The 14,855-nt window shown below is 41.7% G+C and overlaps 1 protein-coding gene across 1 annotated transcript in view; it reads left to right on the top strand.

The window, feature by feature from the left end:
- The window catches only part of syt14a (synaptotagmin XIVa), a gene marked incomplete at its 3' end in the record, with an annotated part of 123,734 nt that overhangs the window by 26,272 nt on the left and 82,607 nt on the right, over positions 1 to 14,855 (top strand). The window contains exon 2 of the mRNA XM_084182550.1: positions 12,799 to 12,951. Within this exon, the coding sequence (XP_084038676.1) occupies positions 12,852 to 12,951 (100 nt within the window). The 5' untranslated portion in view covers positions 12,799 to 12,851. The remainder of the gene's footprint in view (positions 1 to 12,798; positions 12,952 to 14,855) is intronic.

Below are 14,855 nucleotides of genomic sequence, written 5' to 3' on the forward strand. Positions count from 1 at the left end.
TTGAGAGTATCACCGCCATGTCAACACTCATTGGCTGAATGGCCAATGCCTTCCAGGGACCCCTCCCTGAAGTCGTCTCCCACTTCCCTGGAAGATGGAGCAGAACCATTGCTTCTGATGGATTTAGTGGATGATACATTCACCATTCCTGCTGCCCCAACTATGGAAGCACGTCACCCGCCGTAGGCCACATGGAGGGCAGCACGCTGTGGTGAGTGGGGCATCTTTGGCGTTGGGAAGTCCGACCTAAATCCAGTTGCTGAACAGTTTAGCCCTCCTGGCTTCGGAGGTTCCAGCGCCATCGTTCCCTATCCTGACTCCTTCCCATGGGGATTCTGCTTCGGATTCTGCCTTGGATTCGAATCACCGGACCACGAGGGTGTCTGACACACCAGCTCCTCCGAGAGCCACAATGGGTTTTGCGGCCGGCTCGAGGCACAAAAACTGCCGGGCCACCTCTGCCATCTCACCATTTTATTCTAACTCTGGCTTCTCAAACCAACTAGACATTCTGGCTATATTTGAATCTTGGCTAAAGAATCTATGCCAGACTCTGATGTGTATCTGACTGGTTATAATGTCTTTAGAGTTGGCAGAGGACGGGGTGTCGCCAAATACATAAATAGCAATTTAAATGTTTCTGTATCCATCACCAGCTCTGTCCCTAAGCAATTTGAATGTCTAGTCCTAAATGTGGGACAGAGAGTGGTGGTAATCGAGCCAATTTCTGGAAAGTGGTAAAATCTTTGAAACAAAACTCCACCCCCTCATTGCCCCAGCATGTTTTGACAGCCTCTGGTCCCATTCTAGACAAAATTGACAATTGTGATGCTTTTAATAACCATTTTGCTTCAGCTGGCCACCTGTTTGAAAGGATAATCCTTTAAGGCCTTTTAAGTCCTTTAAGCCCCGTTTCCATTGGCAATTTGAAGTCAACCCAGGTTGGGCTGGCCTTGGTGGGCTAGCTCGAATTGCATTTCCACTGCATTCAGAAATGTGAAATTATGTAATGTTGCTAGGTAGCCAATATGTGACTATGCAGATGGCTTAGCTAATGTTGCTAGCCAGAAAGATGTTGAAGAATTTAATTCACCCTCACCATGCTGTAACAAACGTTACCCCATACTCCTGCCAGTGCCAGCCAGACTCAAAGCCATGTATTTAGCTTGCTAACATTAGCTATGTACCTAAACAGTTAGCATTGTCACTAGCATAACAGGCTAGCTAGCTAGCTAGCTAGCTTAATTCCGACCTTGCTTGCTATGGCATTGGCTATTAGCTAGCTAGCTAACCAAGCAAAACAAACGACAGGTTTGATATGATGTAGCTAGCTAGCTTTCGATACGACCTGGCCACCTAAAATTCCTGCAAGCTTACATTAGCTAGCTAGCTTGTTTCAACTCTGATTTGCAAGCTAACGTTAGGTAGCTCCTTAGCATTTCAAGGGCTGAATGAAGGATCCAGCTATGGTGGTAATTCGTGTCATGTCTGACTACAGCAGTATTGATGTCCATGTGCTAGCTAATAGCAACAAGCCCAGACAAGCTGGCTAAAGTTGGTGGCAGCATCCAGCAGGGATCAGCTGGTGGTTGCACAGTAACAGCGTCACCAGGCCGAATTCTAATTGAGCTGGCACCAGTTGTGAAACTGGGCTGCACTGGCCTGGGTTTCCCTCGACCCAGCTCGAATTTGAAAATTCCATTAGAGCCAGCTCGAATAAGGCCCTAATTGGCCCTAATTTTAAGTTCCAGTGGAAACGGGTTTTAGAATGATGCACTAACAGACTCAAACGCTTTATTTTAATTTCAACCCTTACTGCAGCTCTCTGCCCCACTTATTGCAGAACCGCTGACCTATATTTTTTACTTGACAATTGTTTCTGGTGTTATCTCTAAGATCTAGAAACCAGCACATGTCCTCCCCCTACATAAAGGAGGAGATTCTTCTGACTTAGATAAATACTGTACACTTTCCAAATTATCTTGCATTTCCAAAGTTTAAGAATCCCTGACTAACTTTTAGCTAAGATCTTTTTTAACTTCTCATTATTCTTTAATGTGCAGCAATCCGGTTTTAGACCTGGACATAGCACAATTTCAGCTGCTACGCTTGCTTTTGATGATGTGCTAAATTGCTTCGATCATGAAAATATTTGTGCTGCCTTACTTATAGAATTTTCCAAGGCCTTCGAGACCGTTGACCATCATATTCTTGTTCAAAGGTTGACTGAAATCGGCCTTGATCAGGCTTCTTGCAAGTGGTTTGAAAATTCTGTCAGACAGGACTCAATGTGTGATCTCTGATGGTGTTAAGTCTAGTTTCCTGGATATTACAAAAGCCGTGTTGCAGGGGTTGGTATTGGGACACAAAACATTAAGAACACCTACTCTTTCCATGACAAAGAATGACCAGGTGAATCCAGGTGAAAGCTATGATCCCTTGTTGATGTCACTTGTTAAATCCACTTCAATCAGTGTAGATGAAGGGGAGGAGAAAGGTTAAAGAAGGATTTTTTAACCTTGATATAATTGAGACATGGATTGTGTATGTGTGCCATTCAGAGGGTGAATGGGCAAGACAAAATATTTAATTGCCTTTAAACGGGGTATGGTAGTAGGTGCCAGGCGCACCAGTTTGTTTCAAGAACTGCAACGCTGATTGGTTTTTCAACTCAACAGTTTCCTGTGTGTATCAAGACAAAGAACTTCCATCCAACTTGACACAACTGTGGGAAGCATTGGAGTCAACGTCGGCCAGCATCCCTGTGGAACGCTTTCGACACCTTGTAGAGTCCATGCCCCGACGAATTGAGGCAGTTCTGAGGGCAAAAAAAGGTTATTGTCAGGGTTATATACTCAGGCATAATATTTAGTATACTCAGGCATATCAATAAGCTGATTAAACAGCATGATCATTACACATGTGCACCTTGTGCTGGGGACAATAAAAGGGCACTTTAAAATGTGCAGTTTTGTCACACAACACAATGTCACAGATGTCTCAAGTTTTGAGGGAGCATACAATTGGCATGCTGACTGCAGGAATGTCCACCAGAGCTGTTGCCATAGAATTTCATGTTCATTTCTCTACCATAAGCCGCCTCCAACATCGTTTTAGAGAATTTGGCGGTACGTCCAACCGGCCTAACAACCGCATACCACGTGTATGGCGTCATGTGGGCGAGCGGTTTGCTGATGTCAACATTGTGAACAGAGTGCCCCATGGTGGCAGTGGGGTTATGGTATGGGCAGGCATAAGCTACGAACAATGCATTTTATCGATGGCAATTTGAATGCACAGAGATACTGTGATGAAATCCTGAGGCCCATTGTCGTGACATTCATCTGTCGCCATCACCTCATGTTTCAGCATGATAATGCAGCACCCCATGTCACAAGGATCTGTACACAATTCCTGGAATCTGAAAATGTCCCAGTTTTTCCATGACCTGCATACTCACCAGACATGTCACCCATTGAGCATGTTTGGGATGCTCTGGATCAACATGTACAACAGCGTGTTCCAGTTCCCGCCAATATCCAGCAACTTCGCACAGCTATTGAAGAGGAGTGGGACAACATTCCATAGGCCACAACTCTATGCGACGGAGATGTCGCGCTGCATGAGGCAAGTGGTGGTCACATCAGATACTGACTGGTTTTCTGATCCAGGCCCCACATTTTCTTTAAGGTAACTGTGACCAACAGATGCATATCTGTATTCCCAGTTGTGAAATCCATAGATTAGGGCCTAATGAAATTATTTCAATTGGCTGATTTCCTTACATGAACTGTAACTCAATAAAACATTTGAAATTATTGGATAATGCGTTTATATTTTTGTTCAGTATATTTAACCGTAAATGTAATTGTTTAAAACCCGGAGGTTTTGTCATTTTATGAGGCACGTCTTACCTTGTTTCAAAGTAGCCTAGCCAAAATCAGACCATAGACATGTTGAGGGAATTATTTGATGAACACTTTCTACTGGGCACAAAGTGGTTGAATCAACTTTGTTTCAATGCAATTTTTCAACGTATTGTGATGTGGAATCTATGTGGAAAATGCATTGTATTTGAAAAAAAGTAATCAACTGTTGTTTTGAGGGTGAAATTTCAAACACAGGATTTCGTCATCATTGTATCCCATTTTCAGGATAGACAAACCTTTGTATAAAATATGTTGAATTTCTACATTTGAAACAACATAATCTTAAATTGTAAATCCACTATCAGGAAGAAAAAATAATAGGCTGGGCAACCTATAGTTATTCATTTGGTCTCCCATCCAGGGTTTTGACCAAGCCCAGCCCAGCTAAACTTTGATATTTGACACTGACTACTACTAATGCGCTATCGTGAGAGTGATTATTGAGAGATCTCTTAATAACTAAAGATATTCACTGTTGCAATCGAAGTAATTCCAAAGCATAGGTTGAACAGAGCAAATTAAATGTAACCATAAGTCCTATCATCAATGATACTATTTAGGCCTATATAGCATTTGCTAAGTCATGTTTGAAATCAACCCAGGGTTCAACAAAAAATTGACAATACCTAAAGGCCTAGGCCCTAAGATTTCAAATGTAATTTTAAGTTAATCATTAATATGTTGGATTCATGTCTCCGTCTCACACAAAAATAAAAGTTAAAGGATAGGATTAAGCCAGTGGCTCAGATGAAACTATCCAATTTAAATGTTGATATTTGGTTTGTGTCGTCAACCAAACACTATTCAATTTTACTTTTGTAATAGAGTAAATAGCCTAAAGTTAAGGCTATTTTACAAACTATTGTAACAGTATTTATTCAACCTTAAAATGAGTAACACATCCATGGCCACATTTTGAGGTTACTGTAACTATAAATCTCTTCTTATGTAATCATAGAAAGCGTGCATGTTCAAGATGCAAAGGTTGCAGGTCTGTGGAGATCTTCACAATTGCTATAATAATCTGCGCAGAATCTCGAACAGCATTGATCACCTGCACTATGTCCTTTTAAGGTAATCTCAACTGGTTGTGCTATTAGATGAAGCACAGTGATAACACATTAAGTTGTTGTATAAAGACAAAATATCTGACATTGTATTCACATTTGAACTTTGTTGTGTTTTAAAATGGTTGAAAGTGCAGTGATAACACATTTTAGATGACAACTAAACAAAACATCTGACTTTGTTTTTATATTGGAATGTGGTTGTGCTTTCAGATGGTTGAAATTGGGAATTCAACAAACTTCTGGCTGTCTCTTTGTGTGGGTGAATAAAGGTTGAAATCTCATTGATCAACGTCTCAAACAAATATTACCCACATTTCCACGTTGAAATGATGTGGTGTGCCCAGTGGGTTCCTTATGCCATTGAAACCATCATTTCTATGTTCTATTGGTTTTCAAATAAACTTTATTTCATTGTCCAGCAGGCAAAGACACAATCCTAGTCATATTAGCAATCCATGCTAGTTGTTGGGTCTTTATATCTCCCCTCTTTCTAAATTTCAAATGGATATTTTCATATTTCACACAAACCACTTGCTTCTGCGGTGCGCTTTTTAGACCGGTGTGTTCCCACTATTTGCATTTTGGAACATTCGCGCATAGCCTACTCCCATCCCACTGGGCACAGATGTCTATTCCACGTTGGGCGGCAGGTGGCTTAGTGGGTAAGAGCGTTGTGCCAGTTAACGAAAGGTCGCTGGTTCTAATCCCCGAGCCGACTAGGTGAAAAATCTGTCGATGTGCCCTTGAGCAAGGTACTTAACCCTAATTGCTCCTGTAAGTCGCTCTGGATAAGAGCGTCTGCTAAATGACTAAAATGTAATGTAAATGTTGGTTCAATGTAATTTCATTGAAATTATGTGGAAACAACGTTGATTCAACCAGTGTGTGCCCAGTGGGGTGTGCACATTGCTGTGCTTATAATGTGAATAAATAATAGTTTATCAACATTTTAAGCTAAACGTTCTGATCTGTTGTATTAGCCTCAGTACTTTTTATTAATTTTTAATGTACAGTAATTTTATTAATTTTGGATCTATCGTCCCAGAACTATCCGAGAGTCTGTTTGAACCGTCCCAGACATATTTTTTTATCATCCCCAGAACGACGGCACACCCTTAATTTCGAGCCATGTCTACATACCCATAGAGAAAGCACATCGTTCGATCCTCTCTCCCTCTCTCTGAACTGTTGGATGATTATTTCTCAGTTTCTCTCCCTTTCTCTGTTGGCTCTAGTAATGATTGGTAGGACTGGTGGCGGTCAGGATAAAACGAATGAGGCAAACAAGAATTATGAGGGAAAAGTATGTAGCTAGTGCTAGTTACAGTGGGGGAAAAAAGTATTTAGTCAGCCACCAATTGTGCAAGTTCTCCCACTTAAAAAGATGAGAGAGGCCTGTAATTTTCATCATAGGTACACAAAATGAGAAAAAATAATCCAGAAAATCACATTGTAGGATTTTTAATGAATTTATTTGCAAATTATGGTGGAAAATAAGTATTTGGTCAATAACAAAAGTTTCTCAATAATTTGTTATATACCCTTTGTTGGCAATGACACAGGTCAAACATTTACTGTAAGTCTTCACAAGGTTTTCACACACTGTTGCTGGTATTTTGGCCCATTCCTCCATGCAGATCTCCTCTAGAGCAGTGATGTTTTGGGGCTGTCGCTGGGCAACACAGACTTTCAACTCCCTCCAAAGATTTTCTATGGGGTTGAGATCTGGAGACTGGCTAGGCCACTCCAGGACCTTGAAATGCTTCTTACGAAGCCACTCCTTCGTTGCCCGGGCGGTGTGTTTGGGATCATTGTCATGCTGAAAGACCCAGCCACGTTTCATCTTCAATGCCCTTGCTGATGGAAGGAGGTTTTAACTCAAAATCTCACGATACATGACCCCATTCATTCTTTCCTTTGCACGGATCAGTCGTCCTGGTCCCTTTGCAGAAAAACAGCCCCAAAGCATGATGTTTCCACCCCCATGCTTCACAGTAGGTATGGTGTTCTTTGGATGCAACTCAGCATTCTTTGTCCTCCAAACACGACGAGTTGAGTTTTTACCAAAAAGTTCTATTTTGGTTTCATCTGACCATATGACATTCTCCCAATCCTCTTTTGGATCATCCAAATGCACTCTAGCAAACTTCAGACGGGCCTGGACATGTACTGGCTTAAGCAGGGGGACACGTCTGGCACTGCAGGATTTGAGTCCCTGGCGGCGTAGTGTGTTACTGATGGTAGGCTTTGTTACTTTGGTCCCAGCTCTCTGCAGGTCATTCACTAGGTCCTCCCGTGTGGTTCTGGGATTTTTGCTCACTGTTCTTGTGATCATTTTGACCCCACGGGGTGAGATCTTGCGTGGAGCCCCAGATCGAGAGAGATTATCAGTGGTCTTGTATGTCTTCCATTTCCTAATAATTGCTCCCACAGTTGATTTCTTCAAACCAAGCTGCTTACCTATTGCAGATTCAGTCTTCCCAGCCTGGTGCAGGTCTACAATTTTGTTTCTGGTGTCCTTTGACAGCTCTTTGGTCTTGGCCATAGTGGAGTTTGGAGTGTGACTGTTTGAGGTTGTGGACAGGTGTCTTTTATACTGATAACACGTTCAAACAGGTGCCATTAATACAGGTAACGAGTGGAGGACAGAGGAGCCTCTTAAAGAAGAAGTTACAGGTCTGTGAGAGCCAGAAATCTTGCTTGTTTGTAGGTGACCAAATACTTATTTTCCACCATAATTTGCAAATAAATTCATTAAAAATCCTACAATGTGATTTTCAGGAATTGTTTTCTCTCAATTTGTCTGTCATAGTTGACGTGTACCTATGATGAAAATTACAGGCCTCTCTCATCTTTTTAAGTGGGAGAACTTGCACAATTGGTGGCTGTCTAAATACTTTTTTCCCCCACTGTAATTAGTTTGTTGTTCTCACATCACTTGTCATGACTTCCTGCTGCAGTGCTCTCTCAACACCAATAACTGTGCTCAACACACACACCCCCCTCTGGCCCTCCGCATCACTCACTTAGCAACAGCCTGCCTCATTGCCTGATATTCCGCAGTAGCATTTCACAGTGAAAAAAAAAGAAGAGAAATGCTAGGCGTCCGTGGTGCAATTTAGAAGTAGCCGAAAAACGTTCAAAGTAGCCCAATTTTCTACAAAACCGTGGACATGGCAACCCTGTGTTGGGTTGACTCAAGGCGAGAATTAATTTGCTCTAGGGGAGTGTATGTCACCACATTACCTGTTGACTTTGGACCTTACCAATACTATACATACTAAATAATGACTTGAGATTGTGGACAGATCAAACATTGACACATTCAATTATTAAGAGTCAAAATAATTGCACTATCATGCTTTAGCTTCAGCATCAGTCCCTAGAAAAAAATAATAATAAAAAAAAAAAAATAATAATAATAATGTATTAGATTGTCATTGCAGATGCTCAATGCACTTTACATTGTTTGGGAGAAAATCAACTCATTGACCACCATTGTGTGGCGCTGAACCAATGTGTAGTTCTTCACCACCAGTGAACCAGTGACTGGTGTTTTAAGCTTAACGGGTTTACAGGCAGCTGCCATGACAACCGCCATGTTGAGTCTCAAGGGCAACACTTTTCTTTCTCCTCTATCCTCACTCGTGCTCTGCTATCTCTGTGTGCCTCTCTCATCTCCCTGTGCCCTCTTTCTCTCTGACACAAGCACACATGCACGCACGCATGCGCAGATACCCGCACACTCACTTTCTTGATAGCAAAGTGTTTTGTTTTTTGCCTCTGCTGTTTTGGTTAGCAAGCAGATACTCACCAAGGTGAAAGCCAGAACCCACATTAACCCTGCGTTATCTGTGTATCATAGTAAAGGAGTCTCTCAGTCAATGGCCCCCCATATGTGCTGTTTTCATTCAGCAATGATGAAATTACAGACAACGAGAGGGTTAAATGACTGGTAAATGGGGATGATTGGTTGACAGTTGGGCTGAGGTCAATTCCACCTCAATTCCAATCATTTCAGCAAATTATTCATAAATCAACAAAGGTCCGGGATTCAATCTATTGCAAATAGTGGATTTCCAGATAGCACTTTTCAGAAATGTGTTTGATTTACACAGCTGCGTGTGCCGGCTTGGAAGGAGACACTTGATTTTGAAAGTGATAGTTATATGGTTATTTGGTAAATGTGACCCAGACAGACAATGGTACATCAAGTGTCAACTCCCTCCATATGAAACATACTGCTGTGCAAATCAAATGCACTTTTAAAGCGCTATCTGGAAGTCACTGGGTAGAGGAGAGAGGACATGCCCTCGTCGGCTGTGAGGTAGCTATCCCCTTGGTCCGAGGCAAGACTAGGCGGTAGAGGTCCGCGGGGAACCCCTTCAAGACGTCAGCCCAAGTGGGCCCAGTCTGCAATGCCGCCACCCCGTCTGACGTCTGAGAGGTGGATGGCACTGGTGGGGCGGTTCTGCGGTGTCTCCGATGGAGAGTCTAGGGAGCTAAGCCCCTGCAGTGGATGCATGATTTGCTTTTCTGTGGTACTAATTCCATTAATTTCACTGAAGTATATTGAACAAAAATATAAATGCAACATGTAAAGTGTTGGTCCCATGAGCTGAAATAAAAGATCCTAGAAATGTTCCATATGCACAAAAAGCTTATTTCTCTCATATTTTGTGCACAAATTTGTTTACATCCCTGTTAGTAAGCATTTCTCCTTTGCCAAGATAATCCATCCACCTGACAGGTGTGGCATATAAAGAAGCTGATTAAACAGCATGATCATTACACAGGTGCACCTTGTGCTAGGGTCAATAAAAGGCTAAAATCTCAAATGTGCAGTTTTGTCACACAACGCAATGCCACAGATGGCTCAAGTTTTGAGGGAGGATGCAATTGGCATGCTGACTGCAGGAATGTCCACCACAGCTGTTACCAGAGAATGTAATGTTAATTTCTCTACCTTAACGTTGCTTTAGAGAATTTTGCAGTATTTCCAACCGGCCTCACAACCGCAGACCACGTTTAACCACCCCTGCCCAGGTCTTACACATCCGGCTTCTTCACCTGCGGGATCGTCTGAGACCAGCCACCTGGACAACTGATGAAGCTGTGAGTTTGCACAACTGAAGAATTTTTGCACAAACTGTCAGAAACCGTCTCAGGTAAGCTCATCTGCGTGCTCGTCGTCCTCACCAGGGTCTTGACCTGACTGCATTTCGGCATCGTAACTGACTTCAGTGGGCAAATGCTCACCTTCAATGGCCACTGGCATGCTGGAGAAATGTGCTCTTCACGGATTAATCCCGGTTTCAACTGTACTGGGCAGATGGCAGACAGCGTTTATGTCGTCATGTGGGCGAGCGGTTTGCTGATGTCAACATTGTGAACAGAGTGCCCCATGGTGGCACTGGGGTTATGGAATGGGCAGGCATAAACTATGGACAATGAACACAATTGCATTTTATCGATGGCAATTTGAATGCCCAGAGATACCTGATGAGATCCTGAGGCCCATTGTTGTGCCATTCTTCCGCCGCCATCACCTCATGTTTCAGCATGATAATGCACGGCCCCATGTCGCAAGATTCTGTACACAATTCCTGGAAGCTGAAAATGTACCAGTTCTTCCATGGTCTGCATACTCACCAGACGTCACCACCCATTGAGCATGTTTGGGATGTTCTCTTTGTCGATGTGTACAACAGCGTGTTCAACAGATATTGACTGGTTTTTTTTATCCACACCCCTACCTTTTTTTTAAGGTATCTGTGACCAACAGATGCATATCTGTATTCCAGTCATGTGAAATCCATAGATTAGGGCCTAATGAATTCATTTCAATTGACTGATTTGCTTATATGAACTGTTACTCAGTAAACCTTTTAAATTATTGCACGTTGCATTTATATCTTTGTTCAGTGAAGTACGGAAGTAGTCCCCCTTTGTCGGACACGGACAAACAATACACCAAACGACACGAATTGAGCGTTTGGTATAATCTGTGTCCTAATTAGACATACAAACACATTTATTTAAAATGTTATTGTATTTTTAGCTTTCAGGGAGGTCTGGGGGGCTGATTTCAACTCCTACAGTGATGAAAGTAATCCCCTGTATGAGACAAACATTGGTACCAAATATATGGGTGTAAGTAAAACAGTAATATAATATATACTATTTAGCAGATGCTTTTTATCCAAAGGCATTGACAGTCATACATGCATACCTTTTACGTATGGGTGGTCCCGGGAATCGAACCCACTCCCTTGCGGTTATAAGCACCATGCTCTACCAACTGAGCTAGAAAGAAGTAGTCAGTGTTTCTAAAAAAATGTACCCTTATTTTACCAGGTAAGTTGACTAAGAACACATTCTCATTTACAGCAACAACCTGGGGAATAGTTACAGGGAAGAGCCATTACTTCTCGTAGCACAAAAACTGCTTAATACTGAAATATAAATATACTTTTCTATCTTCAAACATATACACTACCGGTCAAAAGTTTTAGAACACCTACTCATTCAATAGTTTTTCTTTATTTTGATTATTTTCTACATTTTAGAATAATAGTGAAGACATCAAAACTATGAAATAACACATATGGGATCATGTAGTAACCAAAAAAGTGTTTAACGAATGAAAATATATTTTATATTTGAAATTCTTCAAATAGCCACCCTTTGCCTTGATGACAGCTTTGCAAACTCTTGGCATTCTCTCAACCAGCTTCATGAGGTAGTCACCTGGAATGCATTTCAATTAACAGGTGGGGTGGTGGGGGGTGGGGGGGGGGGGGGGGGGGGGGGGGGACTTTGCTGGTGACACTGTCTGTGATCTAGTTAGAAATCAAGGCACACCTAACCAGCATGGCTACCACAAAATTCTGCAGCATCTGGTTTGGGCTTAGTGGGACAATCATTTTATCCATTTTAATCCCACTTTGTAACACAACACCTAGCTAACAACAAATTGGAATTCGTAAAATATACGTATTGCAAATTCGTAACATATTGTACGCAATGGATGATGGACAGCCACAAATGAATACATGACATACCAAATGTCACATATCATACTAAATCGAGTATCCTGGATATTCGTTTACTATGTTACATCTACCCCTGAGTCCAAGTTGCATTTTCATATATTGAACAGATCTCGCATTGAAAGAAGATTTTTGTCTCTGTAACCATGTTTCCATCAAACCATTTTTATGCAAGTAAAGTACTTGTTGGATAAAAAAAAATTAAGAAAGGCCTTACGACAGGTTATATATACAGATATGCTGGTGACATGATGATCGGTGCTTGGCTGCCAATTGACAAATACTAATTATTTTATCCATAATCTCATTATTTACCCTCTGCACTGAATCTTTGAGTTGTTAGAGCACGTGTCAAGACCAGACTGGGAATATTAGCTGTTTATCGCAGACAATTTGTTGCAAAACCATCAGCAGAGGAAAAAATGGGTAGTTGTATGATAAAAATTGTGATTTTTATGTGCTCTGCATCATTATGCACAGCTTTTTATTCTCAAGAAGTCAGTTTGATGCAAGCACGCCGTTGCCGGTAAAATGTGTATATTTTTTTGTTCAAATAATAGAATATTAGCTTGAATTGATGAAAATCTAGCCAATTAAACAATCATGGATATTTGTGCAGCAGACCATTGAAACAAATAAACATTGTACACACCTTAGGCTTCGTAAATGAGTTGAGAAATAGACATTTTGACAGGCCCCGTCCATTCATACAATCTCCATTTTGCTCTTCTTCTCTTCTCCCTGCAGTCTCTCCAGAGACGCTGGGGTTTCTGACGGCCATCGGACTCTTCATCATCCTGATGATCCTCCTGTTCTTATACCTCAACAACAAGCTATCACTCGAGAATGCTGGGAGCCTGCAATGCCTAGACGAGTTCAGGAAAACCAAGGAGTTGCAAGGTAAATCTGAACTGTGTGTGTGTGTGTGTGTGTGTGTGCGCGCGCGTCTGGGTGTTTGTGTGCTGTAAGGAAACCTGGATTTAATTGACTATGATTTGAGGGCATGTTCATAAGTTTGACACATGGCGTACACATGAGCAGCTCTATAATGTGCATTAGTGATGTGCAGTTTGCGAACGATTCGTTCTTTTTGAACGACCCTTTTGGTCCCGCTTATAAAGGCTTCATAAAGCCTTCATAAAGCCTTTATAAATACTACATGAATGTGTTACAAATCATCTATAACAATATTTCATGGTTCATAAATGTGGCATAACTGTGTGACATAACCACCAATAACAAATGTGACATAACCCATTATATCAAATATGACATAAACCTGTGCTTTATTAAGGGGTGGCATAAGCACCGCTTAATAAAGGCCTTATACATCATATTAAATTGAGTCTTCACAAAGCATTTATTAACCTGTCATGCATCTTGGTAGAGCATTGCAACACCAGCATATTGGGTTCGATTCCCGGAACCACCCATACGTAAAAATGTATTCACGCATGACTGTAAGTCGCTTTGGATAAAAGCGTCTGCTAAATTTGATATATTACATTTCACTAAAACATTTCTAGGATGGCCCAACCTCTTTCTCTCTTGGGTGCATAGTCAATATTGGACCTGACCTCAACTTCCCCCAAAATGCTGTGCTGCAGGATGACCCACACTTGAAAGTGCAGTCATGCACAACAAAAAACATTGGTAGGGCCTTTTAAAATTAATTTATATTTTTTGCCTACTTCCGTTTTTTTTCCCAAATTCTGTTTTCTTGGTTTTGTTTTTCCAGGTTTCGAATTTCTCAAATTTTTCTGGTTTACCCTAGTTTTTTCACACTTATTTAATAGAAAACAACAAAAATGGATTTTCTGTGTTCACAACTATGCTTAAACCACATCTGGGGTTGACTTTTGAGATCTGGGAAAAATCTAAGAAACTTTGATTTTTTGGTGTACTTGTCCTTTAATTCAGTGAGCATGCCCTGCACTGTTGTTTGGTTAGTGGGTTTTCTGTAGTGCAGTAAGCGAATATGTGATGTGATTCGGCCCCCAATGGAATGGGTGGAGTACAAGGCCAGCAACCCTCCATATTATTCAAAGCCCCATGAAATCACACCAAATAGTGCATTTGGAAAGTATTCAAACCCCTTCCCTTTTTCCACATTTTGTTACGTTACAGTCTTATTCTAAAATGTAATTATAATATCAATCTACACACAATACCCCATAATGACAAAGCGAAAACAGGTTTTTAGAAATGTTTGCAAATGTATTAAAAAATTACAACAAAAATACCTTATTTACATAAGTATTCAGACCCTGTGCCTCGACACAGGATTGTGTCAGATCTGAGGAAGGGTACCAAAAAATGTATGCAGCATTGAAGGTCCCCAAGAACAGTGGCCTCCATCGTTCTTAAATGGATGAAGTTTGGAACCACCAAGACTCTTCCTAGAGCTGGCCGCCTGGCCAAACTGAGCAATCGGGTGAGAAGGGCCTTGGTCAGGGAGGTGACCAAGAACCCAACGGTCACTATGACAGAGCTCCAGAGCTCCTCTGTGGAGATGGGAGAACCTTCCAGAAGGACAACCATCTCTGCAGCACCACCAATCAGGCCTTTATGGTAGAGTGGCCAGACGGAAGCCACTCCTCAGTAAAAGGCACATGACAGCCCACTTGGAGTTTGCCAAAGGGCACCTAAAGGACTCTCAGACCATGAGAAACAAGAATCTCTGGTCTGATGAAACCAAGATTGAACTCTTTGGCCTGAATGCCAATGATCACGTCTGGAGGAAACCTGGCACCATCCCTATGGTGAAGCATAGTGGTGGCAGCATCATGCTGTGGGGATGTTTT

Source organism: Coregonus lavaretus (genome assembly GCF_964263955.1).
Source record: "Coregonus lavaretus genome assembly, chromosome: 18".
NCBI classification, from domain to species: domain Eukaryota; kingdom Metazoa; phylum Chordata; class Actinopteri; order Salmoniformes; family Salmonidae; genus Coregonus; species Coregonus lavaretus.